Raw genomic sequence first — 14,685 nt, forward strand, 5'->3', positions numbered from 1 at the left:
ATAGTCTGTCCAAGAGTAATTACATTCCCATGAACCAAGTTTGAAATTTGGTCAAGGCTAGAGTCATCAGTCAACACAGAATTTTACTGCATGTCACAAACTTTTTTGCTCTTTCTAATGGCAGTTTATAAAAACAAAATAACAAACAAAAACAAATATGACATTTTTCACTTTGTACAAAGGAGAAATAATTTTATTTTAGAGATGATGTTTTCTTAGACAAAGAGCCTAATGCTGGTATTACAGTAGCTTTAGTGCCAGTGGCCATTGCTGTTAAACTGACAACTCCAGGATTTTGTGAAGTTGATGGGATTTTGGTGACATGGATGATGTTGGTAGGCTGAGCATCCCATTTGGTTTTTCTTTTCTTTTCATCTATAGAATTAAAAAAACAAGAAAATCATAAACAAATACTTTAAAAAAAAAGCTTATATTAAGTGTAACTGTATCAATTAGTTTGGCTCATGGGGAGAAGAATTGGGTATCTTGTGAACATGATCATTTTTTAAATGCATAAAAAAAAATGTTCACTAAAGGTTAATTAAACAGTCCTCAAGGGGACAAACTCAGCTAATACCACCACATGTCAAGTATGATTTCTTTCCCTTGTTCAAAATAACAAACAATATAATTAATTACCAATAGTTAATAAACTAACTGGTTAAATTCTTTTATTGATTCTTGTGTTGTCAGGTAAAAGAAATAATTGTGCAAAATGTCAGCTTAATCCAAGATTGGATATGTGATAAATAACATGTACAAACTTTTTGCCAAACAGAGTGAGCTGATATAAGTCCATTAAAATATGGATTAAACTGGCATATGCCTAACTAAAGAAGCTTTAATACAAAATAAATGTTCTTAAATTAGTGGAAGAGCAACAAGGTACTGGGCACTAGTGTCAAAAAGTATAAATACAAATCACAAGGAAATTTTGCTTAGACACAATGTCAGGATGTGAACAAACCATTTCCTTTAGATCAGGCATGTCAAACTCAGTGTTAAAGTGGTCGCATGCATGCGACCACTTTGCATGCGGCCCGCTTGGCCACCTCAAGAATTATTTAAATTAAGTTTGATTATTTAGCAATTTTCAGGTTAAAAAAAAACAACAAAAACTAAAACGTAACAATCATATCCGTTGAACCTAGTAAGTATTCTTTAAGGATAAGATATTTGAAAACAAATGATTTTTCGAAAATTTATGTTAAATTGAATTAGATGTGGTAATTTCGTTGGGCTTATATTTCAATTTATCTTTTAAGTTTATTTCTGATTTTTTAACTTTTTATTTATTATTAATTTTTAATAATCACATCATAAATAAGCAATATGTTAGACTTACACAAAATTATCAGTGGTTAATATTGCCATTCTATCTATTTCAGTAACTACTTTATATTCAGTTTATTCAGTACTTTCTGCGGTCACATGAAAATTTACACTAGTTTAGTGACAATTTCATTTCTCAGAATAATGGATTTAAATACTGATGAAGAATTAATAACTACAGCAGCAACTGCTCCTAAAAGAAAAATTAAGGACGAAAATAGATTGTTTCAAGAAAGATTGGAGTTAAATTATTTCTGCATGTCGGTATCAAATACGATTTACTGCTTAATATGCAATTACTGCATTCGTGTGCCCAAAGAGTATACCTACAATTTCAAACAACATTACGCTTATGACAAAAAGGCATATAATGCTTACACCGGAAAAATTGAAAAATAGTTTTAAAAGGCAACAAATAGTAGTTGTTAAACTGAAAAAAGAGAGTGAGCATGTAGCTAAAGCCAGCTACATTTTGTCAAAATTAATTGAAAGCTATAGCAAATCATTTAGTGAAGGTGATTATATTAAAGGGTGCATCGTTAAAGCTGCGGAAGTCCAGAAAAAGGTGAAAGCATTCAAAGAAATAACATTAAGTAGGAACTTTGTGGCAGATAGAATAAATGACATGTCAGTCAGCTTGCGTGAACAATTAAAGAACAAAATAGCTGATTTTGAATTCTTTTCATTGGCCCTCGATGATTCAATTGATGTAACGGATATAGCACAGTTGGCTATATTCATAAGGAACTTTCACAGGAATTTTGAGATATATGAGGAACTACTTGAGCTCTGTTCTCTGCATAACACCACAAAAAGCGACTATACATAACACCACAACAAGTGAGGATGTTTTTGAGAAATTACAGGAGGTGATTTTGCAGTACAATTTACCTTTGCTAAAGCTAGCTAGTCTAACAGCAGATGGCGCAAGGTGCGCACCAACCATGATTGGGGTTAGAAATGTTGCTGGTGCAAAGCTGCTTGCCAAAATAAGTGAAGCTGATGCTAATTTTAAATTTGATCATTTTCAGTACATCATTCACCAAGAAGCATTATGCGCAAAGTTATTACAGTTTCTAAGACCAGTTCCAGTCGTTATTGATTTTATTCGTGACCGTAGCTTAAATCATCGCCAGTTTTCAATGTTTCTCGATGACATTGGACACGAATTTGATTGTTTTTCCACTATGAAAGCTACAAAACACCTCACCTTTCAAGATTATCTGATCGAAATTTCTCATCAGCGATGAAAGTGTCAGTGACAAACAAACTTCAACCTGACATTAATAAACTTGTATCCCAGAAAAGATATCAAGCATCAGTACAACGAAAATAATGCATAACCATAGTAATTTTTTATTAATACAGTAGGACTACAAATTTAGCTAACTAAGGGACATGTATTCCACTAATTCTTGCGTATTCTATTGTGTTTTTTCTAATTTACATACAATTAGTAGGCTATGTTTTCCAACTGATTTTTGGCTGCGGCCCTTCAGGCCATAGTATGTTTTTATGCAGCCCATACACCTTAATGAGTTTGACATGCCTGCTTTAGATTAAGAGCAGAAAATTGAGGGTTCTTTGAATATCATCAAAACTCATATTCTATAAAATCGTGTTTTAAATCTGGAAATTCACTAAAAGGGTTTTTGGGCATAAAACAGGCACTGCAGAGTTAGACTGCTTTCATACATAAGAATGGACCAACAATTGGAATCAGAAAAAAAAAATCTCAAATAAGGTAGAAGAAGAAAAATAATGTGACCATTTATTTTTCAGTCTTTATAAGTTCTGTCCATTTGTTAAAAATGTTTAAGATGAAAGTAAGTGGCTCAGTACAACAAAACTGTATTTTTTACACTATTATAAAAAACAAACCAACACATCACTTACCAGGTGGTCCTAAACTTCCATCTGAAGAAACTGGCTTTTTTGTGCCGCTAATGAACTCAATCTAAGGAAGACAATATTAGTTTCTATTAATATCCAGTAGTTAAATTAATTAACAAATATTTTGGTCATGTTTGAGACCATAAAGCACTATACTTTCTCACACCTACTGTGAGACAGAAGTGTACATTTACTCTCCTAATCTCTTCCTCCAAACCATCGACTATGTAATGAGAATAACAATGAGACAAAATGAATACATTGACAGACCTAAGCCTTTACAGTTGACATGGTACTACTTGAGTAAATAAATGTATTCTAAACATGACATAAAGTCTAAAAATCAACTTCAGATAAACCTGGGCAAAATAAAAATTGTATGAGTAGGATACAGGTCAACATGTGGGTCCAATCAAATGTCAATGAAATACAACTACATCAGATAGAAAAGTTAAGCTAACTAGGCTGCATCATTACAAGCATTGGGGATGTCTGTTATGATGTTGCATGCTAATAGGAAGGGCAAGCACCATCTTACAAAGATTATTTGAATAAAAAAAAGATTGGCTTTGAGATTCACCTGTACAGAGTGATATATGATTGCAATAAAAGTGGAAATGATATTATTGATGAATATCATGACATAATTTTGTAGGATGATTGCAGGTATGTATCTGGTAGACTTGTCATTCATAGGCAGCAACAACTACGGGAACTACTTACGTAATGAAAATCAAAAAGACTGCTTGTAGAACATAATAACATGACATCAATCCGGTTTTCATGATGATATTTGATGAACTTCCTGCTTCACTTAAAATACTTTCATATCACTACTTGACTTCACATAAAAATAATTACCCGGTACATTAGCTTAATGACTTCAATTGACCAGTACTGTCCCTTGTCCATCAACATAGCATGCTAAACTGTATTACTGGCCTGTGTCACATGTGTCAGCTGATCATACACAGTTAACCCTATTGTGTCACCGATAGGGTTACAACAATAGAATAAGGCATAATAAGTGAACTATTTTGACTGTGGCAGGAAGACATCTGCTAACAATAGCAGTAATGGTTTAGAGTCACATACAGAAACCATTTCATCAACAGAGAAATCCTGAGCCAAATGGAAAATTGCCTACTTAATGAAGTTGTGACCTAACATCGCTTGAGGTTTACAACGACATGTCCTTAGATGAAATTAAATATGCTGTGTAAAAACAGTGATAGCATGAAGGCTGACATGAGGAAAAAGAAACTAGTAGAGCTGTACTAGTAAAACATGGTGCCGACTGCACTTTCATAGATAAGACCTAAAAGCAAAGGACACCAAATGGAATAAGGCGTAAAAATGAATGGGAATTACACTCTGAAAAATGGGGTAAATAAGTCTAAGCCTAGAGTACTTTCCATTCTTTAGGCAAATGATCAATAGAAACTGAGAAGGCCCTACAGGGTTCAAAATTCTGTGATATATTTAATGTAAACCCTTAACAACTAATTAAAATGAAAAGCTCATCTAATTTTGATGAATACTTAAGAAAGGAAAATCATCAAGAACAATTTGATGTTGTCATACAAGATGTAACCAGATGGAGGACATGCACTAACCAAGAGATATAACAGCTATATAAAAACCCCTCCATAGTCATGGAAATAAAAAAGAACAGATCACATCAGGCAGGTCACCTTGAAAGAAAGTCAGAGAACAGAGGAGCAAAGATAGTGTACAGGCAAAAACAAAAAGATAAAGACAACCCAAAACAGACCACAAATACGATGGCTTGATGAAGTAGAGGCAGATCTACAAAAGCTAAGAGTTGGAGACAAAAGGCACAATGGAATGATATGGAAAAGCACAAAGAATGGAAAGATGTGTTAAAACAGACCAGGGCCCTCCAAGGGCTGTAGCGCCACTGGGATACATGGATGGAGGATGAAGAAAATCAATTTCAGGGTTTTATTGTAATCCTTCAGATTTTTTGATGCATTTGTGGTAGAATATTTTTAAAAAGTTTAGAATAATTTGTTATATATATATATATGTTATAATCCAATGAAAGAGCATTTTGTCTATATGTATATATATGTTATAATCCAATGAAAGAGCATTTTGTCTTATAAAAATAAATAAATAAATATATTAATCATGAATTATTAGACATAGAATGCTCAGGAAATTGTCGACCTAAAGAATGCCATAAATTACCATGGATTTCATTTCTTACCTACATCATTTCATATAATTTGTAAGTGTCATAAACTAGGCAACATTTGTGGTGTTAGTATAGATATTGTAAGTTAGCCACATAATACAATTAATCAACAAGAAAAAAATTAATCTTATATACCGAGAAAGAAAACATAACCTACTAACAACCACTTACTTTAGTTTTCTTTTCTTTCTCTCTTTTTTCAATATCTCTTCGTTGTATTTTATCTGAAGATAAGAAACAAACAAAAAAATATAAAAAATCTGTTTTTTTTAAAATCAAAGCTTATTTAAGGGAAAGAACTCTGCACTTACAAATATGTCTAAATAATGTAGAAGAAGAAAAATAATGTGACCAAACTTTTTATCACACAGAGTGAGTTGATATAAGCTTTGTAAAAACTAAAAATCACAAATCTATTTGAAATGGTAGAGTCTAAATTAATGATGCATACAAAGAGAAAGTGTTATAAAATTAATTTTCTTTTGTATCCTAACATGGAAAAAATATGCAGATGATTAATTTTTATGAACAATATGCAACTGTGGAAGTAGTCTGTTTTCAAAACAATATGTATAAAAAACTTACCTAATTCATCGTAATAAGAGTCTTTTCCCCATATGTGTGGATCGTATATTTCCTGCAAAATATTGTAGAAAGACGTGCCTAATTTTTTTTAGAAGTAAAAATTTCACTTAAGTGAGTATCAGGGACTAAGATCTCAGCATTTAACAAGAAGAAGAATAAGTCCAACTGCTTTCTTCTACTTGTATACAATAGAAAGAAACTAATAACACCTTAACTTATATCTTTTTGAATAGAAGACAGAGCTCTGAGATCATGCTGTGTTATGAGCTCTCTGAACAGGTGAATATTATAAGTGAGGTTGAAAAAATAAGTTAACAACATAAAACTCTGAGCTTGGTGAATGATGAATAGAACATTCCTATATCCCATGAAAAGTAAAATAAATAAAGAAAATTTTTTTTTAAAATGCTGATACCCTCAGCAGATACAACATTTAAGACTACTACTTATCAGCATAATGAAGTGGGTCATGACTACAAGCTTATGCTAGATATGAACAATATCCTTGAGTCAAATAATAAACTGTTAAATAAATGGGGAATGTTAATTCGCAGAAAAATTCTATTGAAAAAGTAAAAACATATTTTACAAGAGAGCTGGAATTTTTTTATGGAGGTTCAAAAATGTATTTACGACTGCTCAGGCTAATGACTACTTGAACAAAAAAAGTGGAACTAGTCATTTTAGCATTTAGTTATCATTTTTATTAGCCAAGGAAGCAAATGACTTTTACTTTCAGTTTTATAAATTAACAAAGTACTGGTACCTACAATCTTTAATAAAATGATATGAAACTTACTGGCGGAAAATTTGTTCCCTTCTCATCAATGTGACAGTAATCTATAAGTTTCTCGTAAATACTGTGTAAGAAAAAAAAATTAACCAGTTAAGTTATATGAAAAATAAAGCTAGTGTTTGTGGATTTCAGACAAAGAGATGACTTAAAAAAAAACAACACTAATCTATTTCTTTATCAGGTTTTACACTTTGTAAAAGTCTAACAACACTTTCCCAGCAGAACAGAATTATCAAGCCAAACAAATGAGTCGTTTTTACCTGGGATTGCGAAAATTCTTTTTGTTTTGTATAGCTCTGTTCAAGTCAAATTCTTGACGGCGCATTCTTTCATACATTTCTTCTATTTTTTTCTGAAAATAGTTTTTACACAGATTAAAAAGATTTATTCAACAAGACTTGTATAATAACATGTGACAGTCCAAAATATAACAAATGTAAACATTATCTTTTTTTTATTAATTTTATTAATAAATTAAAAATTTTACATAAAATTAGTTGTTTTTAGAAGAAGAATAAATGCAATAATAATGTGAATAATGACAATACCTGTAACTGTGCTGAACATTTTCCAGGTGGTTCTGGGGGTATTTTTATATCATCATTTGACATATTTTGAACACTCCGAGAAAGAATGGCTAGAAGATAAGATTTTTATTAAATAATAGAATAACCAAAAAGAAATACATTTTAAAAATATATTTTTTAAAAGATAATATTAAACTTAAAATATAATAAGATTTAAAAAAAAAAAAAAAAAATTTTTTTTGGTTCTATTTGGGTATCAAACATGTGACACCGTCAACAGCTAGAACTTACACATTTTTTAATTTGGCCAGCAAGGAAGGCATACTTATTGTTATGGAGTATGTGTGTGTGTTTATATGGTGATGGTGGGAGGAGGCTAGCAATTGATTGTGAATGATGCAACATAGGTGGCATGGTTGTCACTTGATCTTAGTAAGGGGAGACAACTGTAAATGTGAGAATGAAAGGTCGTGTTATTGTAGTGAATTAGATTTTGTTAAAAGATATTATTACTCGTCTACACTACATTTATTTCATTTCTCCCAATTTGATTTTGTCTATATTATAAATAAAGTTCTATTTAGTTTTGTTCATAAAAAGAAGTTATTCAAGTTTTTTCAAGTTTATTAGTTAAAATATATTAAGCCTACAACGATTTAGTTGTCTACCAGCAGTTTGGTGCTATATGTCAACGACCGGTAAACAACACTGATGCGATTATTTATTGGTGTGTTTATTATATGGACATCTAAATTTAACACTAGACCTTAAGTTCTGATTTAGAACTCTTTAAGATCTAGTCTAGATCTACTTCTAGATCTTGAATCTAGACTTGGATTTACATAAAAATATAAGCAACACTTATAAACTTCAATAAAATTGAAGCAACTTTAAATTTACTCAGTTATGGCTGTTACGTCTTCATATTGGATGAGACTCTTTAGACATGAAAACGACAAATCACAGTTTATAAATACTTTAATCTTTATTAATACTGAAAACACTTTCTTGTTCATATTCCATTTTGATTCTTCCTTCCTTTCAACACGCAATCGCACCATTTCACATTCACACTAAGATGCGCACGTAACACCCCCCCTGTTTAACAAGTTCGATGCACATCGAACGTCCAAAATACAAATCACTGAATATATTATCAGACTATTCCAAGTTAAAAAAATCGGTAACATATAAAACCATAATGTAATAACTAAACAAAATCAAACACAATGTCATGTTAATACCAATACAATCCCAACATGAAATAACAATTATATTCATCACAATAATAACTGTTATTATGAGCAATTGAAACCACTTCTGTTAACATTTATCTATAAGTAATCATATTTCTATCAATACAACTCCCCACTCATAATTGTATGCCTGTACAAAACACCATCATTCCAGTCGTAATCAAATAGTTAACAAACAAAGTCTATCATGCTCCATGCATATTGTAACAACAATATTCAATTCATTACACATATATTTATTCATTGTAGAATAGAACAATAAATAATGTCCATCATTCCTACCTTTTCTAATCATATCTATATAATTCTAACATTATTGACATGCCATCCTTTCCGCTTCCCTCCTTTGCAATGATGTCCCATTGTGATTCTACTACCTAATGATCTAGCTGTACTGTTTTCTAGGCTGCTAATATCCCTCTCTTTTCTCGTATACGCCTCTTCACTATTGTACCTTGAATCCTTAATTCTAATTAACTGTTGACACTGTCTTCTAATATGCCCCCTTCTCCCACAATTAAAGCATAAGATGTATGGATTTGTACGTCTGTATGTGGGCTTATATCGCTTTCCCTGTACCACTGATTGCCTTACTTTACTTTGATTTGGACCCATTCCTATTGCATTGCTTTCTACCTTATCTGTTAATTCTTTCTTCTCGTGCTCTCTGCTACCCATGTCATCTGATGTATGAGATCTTATGTCTTCTTCCACATCCCCATTTCTACCTCGCGTAGTCTTTATCCCATAATATTTCTTCCAATTCTCAATCTCCCTTACTGAACATATTTTCACCCCATGGATATTCCCAATAATTAAATCTATCTCACCCTGATCTACAACACAAGCTTCCACTGTCCCCTTAACATACGGTGTGTCTATACTAACTTTAGCAATCGGTAATTGTACAATATTCCCATTAAACATAACACACTTCCTAGATTCGCCTGTATATTCATGGTCTTCCACTAAATTCTTATTCACTCCAATAATAGTGCTCCCAGTATCCCTGATGGTCTTGGCTGCCTTGTTCCCTACGAATGTCTGAAAAATCTCCAATGTTCCAGTATCAGATGACAATGATAAGCCTTGCTCTATTCTACCTTTCTCCCAGTCCTTTCTTTCCTGTCTGTTTCCTTGATATCTTCCGTTGCGGCTATCATTTTGTCTTTCATATGTACCACTTCTATACTGTCTATCCTGTGTCTCCCTTGTTCTGTGAGAGTTATTCTGTGTCTCACATGTTCTGTTAAAGGCAACTATTTCTTCTATATCACTGCCTCTAGATAATTTCTTCTCGGGATGTGCCACTTTATAAGCCCTTATCAGTCTTACTATGTCTTCTATGGATTTCGGTTTCCTCTCCAACAGAAATATTTTTAATTCCTCCTGACACTCGTACATCACTTTGTCCAGCATGAGAAATGTCTTAAGACTGTCAAAGGTTTTTTCTACCTCAGCGGTTTCTATCCAGTTATCGAAATGGCTGCTCATTTTGTCCAAGAAGGTCTGCGGGTCATCCTCTGGTTCTATCTCACAATTAACAAACTGTTGGCGATAGAAAGCTTCTGTTTTCCCGAAAGTTCTAAGTAGTTGTTCTTTCACAATGCTGTAGTTACCCTGGTTCATACATATTTTTGAAGGCACCTCCGCTGTAAATGATCTCGACAATAAGAATGTCCATTTGTCTTCAGGGTACTCCAGTTCTCTCATTTCTATCTCGAACTTCTTCAAAAAAATGTCTATGTCCATTTTGTCTTCGTTGAATATCAAACCTTTATATTTTGCCAGTTTATTCCCTGTAGAGTCACTCTTTCTTTTATCATTCTCTTTTCCTTGGTCTGTTTTTAACTTTTTCTCTGCTGTCTCTTTTTCAAATGCTAATCTTTCTCTTTCAATGGCGACCAATTCATTTTTCTTTTCCCTTTCAATTGCTACTATCTCCTTATCCTTTTCTCTTTCTCTTTTGTCCTCCTTATCTAATCTCTCCTTTTCTTTTTCTTTTTCTCTTTTGTCCTCCTTATCTAATCTCTCCTTTTCTTTGTCTCTTTCCATCGCTAATCTCTCCTTTTCTTTGTCTCTTTCCATCGCTAATCTCTCCTTTTCTTTTTCCCTTTCTCTTTTGTCCTCCTTATCTAATCTCTCCTTTTCTTTGTCTCTTTCCATCGCTAATCTCTCCCTCTCCATTAACCTTTCTTGTACGTATTTTCTTAGTTCTGCCCCTTCAAGCTCCAACAACCTTCCCTCTTCCTTCAACGCTGCTACCTCAGCCTTGTCCGCCATAGTTGATTACTAATAATATCGAATCGAATGTTCTCCTGTCTCTAGATCTAGACTATACTATCTCTACTGTCTGCTGACAGGAGATCCCCTGTGAATAGAGGGATACGTGGGTTACCTTTGCGTTGGGCGCCACTTGTTACGTCTTCATATTGGATGAGACTCTTTAGACATGAAAACGACAAATCACAGTTTATAAATACTTTAATCTTTATTAATACTGAAAACACTTTCTTGTTCATATTCCTCCATTTTGATTCTTCCTTCCTTTCAACACGCAATCGCACCATTTCACATTCACACTAAGATGCGCACGTAACAATGGCATATAAGGGTAATATGGCTGACTATGCCATAATGGCTATAGACCTAGATATAGTCTCCAGCCAAATTTACATTTATTTACGTTTTACTTAAAAACAATTATAACAGTCAAACTAGATTTTCCCCCATGTGGCCAAAGAGCTAGTAATTCTTGTCTCAGAGATATACATCAACTGTTTTTACCTATTATTTTATTTAGCACAGTTTCATGCTTTTAGCTTTCTCAATATGCTATGATCCTATCACTTGTCTGGACCAGTTGGAAATGGGTGGGGGAGAAAGAACAGAGTAACTGGGTGATCTCTTTTAAAATGTATTAAAAAAAGAAAGAAAGTGAATTCAAACTTGTAGGCTAAAGCCTTCTCAAGCTTATGAACAGGGAAGATTATACAGCTATCTATTATCCTATTTCATGTTTGTGTTCAATAAGCCTCAGGCAACGAACTATAAAGTGTAATATTTCAACTTATACCACCATTTCAGACAAGTATAATTTCTTTCCCTTGTTCTAAATACCAAACAAACAAAAAATTACCAATAGTTAATGAACTAATGGGTTAAATTTTTATATTGATTCTTGTGTTGTCAGGTTAAAAAAATAATTGTGCAAATTTCAGCGTGATCCAAGATTTGGTGTGGGAGAAATAACGTGTACAAACTTTTTACAAGATAGACAGACAGAAAGAGTTGATATAAGCTTTGTTAAAAAAGTATAATTGCAACACTTACATGCATCAGCTGAGTTCAGCTCAGGACTTGCAGATTCATTTGGCTGAAGAAAAAAAAACACGAAATAACACAAGCTTGATAATGCTATATTTTACATTTGAATATCTTTTAACTTTTGCTATAAAACATATTTCAAAATTCAAACTATTTGTATGGAAAATTCTTAACTGTGTATTTTTTAACCAGAATATTTTAGAAAATTATTTTAAAACAATGCACTTTCAAGTTCCACTTACCTCTTGACCTTCTTCATCTTCTGAACTAGAAGAACTTTCGTCAACATCCTCATCTGGGCCATATGAGACTAAACGAGTAGCTGAAATTAAATTTAAGATAATGAGATACTTAAGATTAACTGATTAAGATATCTGTGAAATATAGAACCTTTTTAAGGCATATATCACTCTATAAAGATTCCTTCATAGTTTTCAGAGTTCCCCTTCTTAGTAGTTAAAGCCTAGTCCTAATTAATGGCTGGCTTTTAGTTTTTCCACATTGTTACCCCTTTAAGAGGCAGGTAAATAGATAAAGTGTTACTGGAAAGTTTGTGTAAAGCTGGAACATGTTATTGACCCAATTATTTCAGTCGTCAAACTTGTTAATTAGTGTGGGGGTCTATGAAAGTGAGGGGCCCAATGCGGTCATATAGGTTGCAGTGGCCTTTAGGCCAGCCCTGCTTGTAGCTTTGCACATATATATTTCTTGTTCTAAATTTTATCATTCCCTATTTAATTTCAGAACTATATTGTAGAACTAGAATTTAGTACTATTTTTTTAAAACAATTATGTCTACTTGTTTCAGATCTCAAAGGGGAACTTTACAACTTTTACTTTTGTTTCAGATCTGATGCTTGCTTTAGATTTGCAGCACCTAATGGACTAGATTTGTTAACAGTAATTACTGGCTCTAATGTCACATAGACACCCCATGGAAGTCTGGCATCAATTACAAAGTTATTATTAAAAATAAAAAAAATTAAAAGAATGATATTATACTCATTATCTGTAAATTAAAACACATTATATATCAAAAAATTGTTAAAACGATAGAGTTTTCCTTTAGATATACACTTCAGTTTAAAAAAATTCTGAAAAATAGCTTTGTCATCATATAGATCTAGAGTTATAATTTTACTTCACTTTTAAAGCAACGCCTACCTTTTTTGCCTGGTTTAGTTGATCCTTGGCTTGATGGTGAGTCTGTATTTAGAGATTCCCCCACAATATGTTTCTTTATGTCATCAAGAAAATGTGGTGAATGATGTTTATGATTAGTTTGGTGTTTGTGATGCAATGGATGACCATCTTCGTCATCTGATATAAGTTCTGCTGGACTTATCTCTAGCTCATGTTTAATTTCAATATTAGCATCTAACTCCCTTTCATTTTTTTCTGATGAAGTTAAAGCTTTAACTTCATTATCAACAATGTAATCATTAGTTTCAAGACCAAGTTGTGACTCCACATTAAAATCTTTCTCTATAAGTTCGATACTGTCTGGTTTGACATCATCAAAATTTAACTTTGAACTATTTTTGGAATCCATTTCTTCTTCTTCAGAGTCACCATAATCCATTTGAAGAGATGAAATGACGGAAGCACTGTCATTCCTCATCATTTTTTTTATACTTTTTTGTGTTGAATGTAAATAAAACAATAAAAGAGAAAAGTAGTCTAGAGTAGATTAAATCTAGATTTTAGGGTATACTGATTCTAGAGCTAGAGCCCAAGGCCAAGGCTAGGGCCAAAGCTAGAGGCAGTAGAGGACTAGCTAGATCTATCAAGACCAATCAAGTCTATATATAGTATCTAATAGTCTATACTCACACTTACGACAATGTCTAGTATAGTAACTATAGTTCTATAGAATACTATTTTATGTTTATTTTAATATTATAGATAGAGACAATAGAGTATAGATCTAGTATAGACTATAGACTTTGAATACTATTTTATGTTTATTTATTATTATAGTTATAGATAGAGACAATAGAGTATAGATCTATTCTAGTATAGACTTAGTGAGTCTTAGTCTTAAAATAAAACTATCATCTAATCTATCATTCTATGCCGACTATGACTATATTTATAATTTACCGACTATCAGTATATGATAGACTCTCTCTAAGTCTAAGATTCTAGTCATAGGCGACATAGCATAGATTTGATAGATATTAAATAATAATAATATGATAGATTCAGATAGATCTATTCATCTAACTAAGCTCAATTTTTTTCTTATTAATTTTAAGTAATTTACAACAATTCTTTATTTACACTAACACTGTTAGTTAGTGCTACACTCACTGTGTGTGTGACTGTCACTTCTCTGTGAGTGTGACAGTTTGAGTTGACAGACACTGGTTCAGCGGTTCACTGAGTCTGACTGACAGTGACTGACACACAGTGACACACTGGTGCTGAGACACAATTTGAATTACAGTATTACAGTTGAGTTTAAAATTACAGTCACCAGGTCCAGTGCAGTCAAATCCAAAGCTATAAACTATAATAAGTATAATAGTCTAGATCTAAAATCTAAAGAACTAGAGTCTATTACTTAGACTTAGTCAATTTGAATTTAGATCTATGTATAGATCTAGATTTAGAGTCAGTAGTCTATTATTATTGATTAAATATGGCAGGAAAAGGTAAATCTACATATATCTGTCTATCAGGACGGACACTGAGTGCCCGAAAGTTCCTTTTGTAAACATCTAGTTCTACACTAATCTAAACGCC

General features: G+C 32.5%; 1 protein-coding gene across 3 annotated transcripts; it reads right to left on the bottom strand.

The window, feature by feature from the left end:
• Window positions 1–158: 158 nt before the first annotated feature.
• LOC106052098 (SAP30-binding protein-like) lies at window positions 159–14,620 on the bottom strand. 3 transcript variants are annotated; one of them, XM_013207336.2, is made up of 11 exons: window positions 14,504–14,620; window positions 13,102–13,571; window positions 12,180–12,259; window positions 11,944–11,986; window positions 7,376–7,464; window positions 7,088–7,179; window positions 6,831–6,891; window positions 6,032–6,083; window positions 5,618–5,670; window positions 3,229–3,289; window positions 159–375 (listed from the first exon to the last, which is right to left on the bottom strand). In XM_013207336.2, the coding sequence occupies exons 2-11, from the start codon at window positions 13,559–13,561 to the stop codon at window positions 194–196; spliced, it is 1,173 nt and encodes a 390-aa protein (XP_013062790.1). In that variant the 5' UTR covers window positions 13,562–13,571; window positions 14,504–14,620; the 3' UTR covers window positions 159–193. The 3 variants fall into 3 exon arrangements, with proteins under 3 accessions (XP_013062790.1, XP_013062788.1, XP_013062789.1); XM_013207334.2 differs by lacking the exon at window positions 14,504–14,620 and adding an exon at window positions 14,251–14,395; XM_013207335.2 differs by lacking the exon at window positions 14,504–14,620 and adding an exon at window positions 14,227–14,326.
• Between the last annotated feature and the right edge of the window lie 65 nt (window positions 14,621–14,685).

Source organism: Biomphalaria glabrata, chromosome 10, assembly GCF_947242115.1.
Source record: "Biomphalaria glabrata chromosome 10, xgBioGlab47.1, whole genome shotgun sequence".
NCBI lineage: Eukaryota > Metazoa > Mollusca > Gastropoda > Planorbidae > Biomphalaria > Biomphalaria glabrata.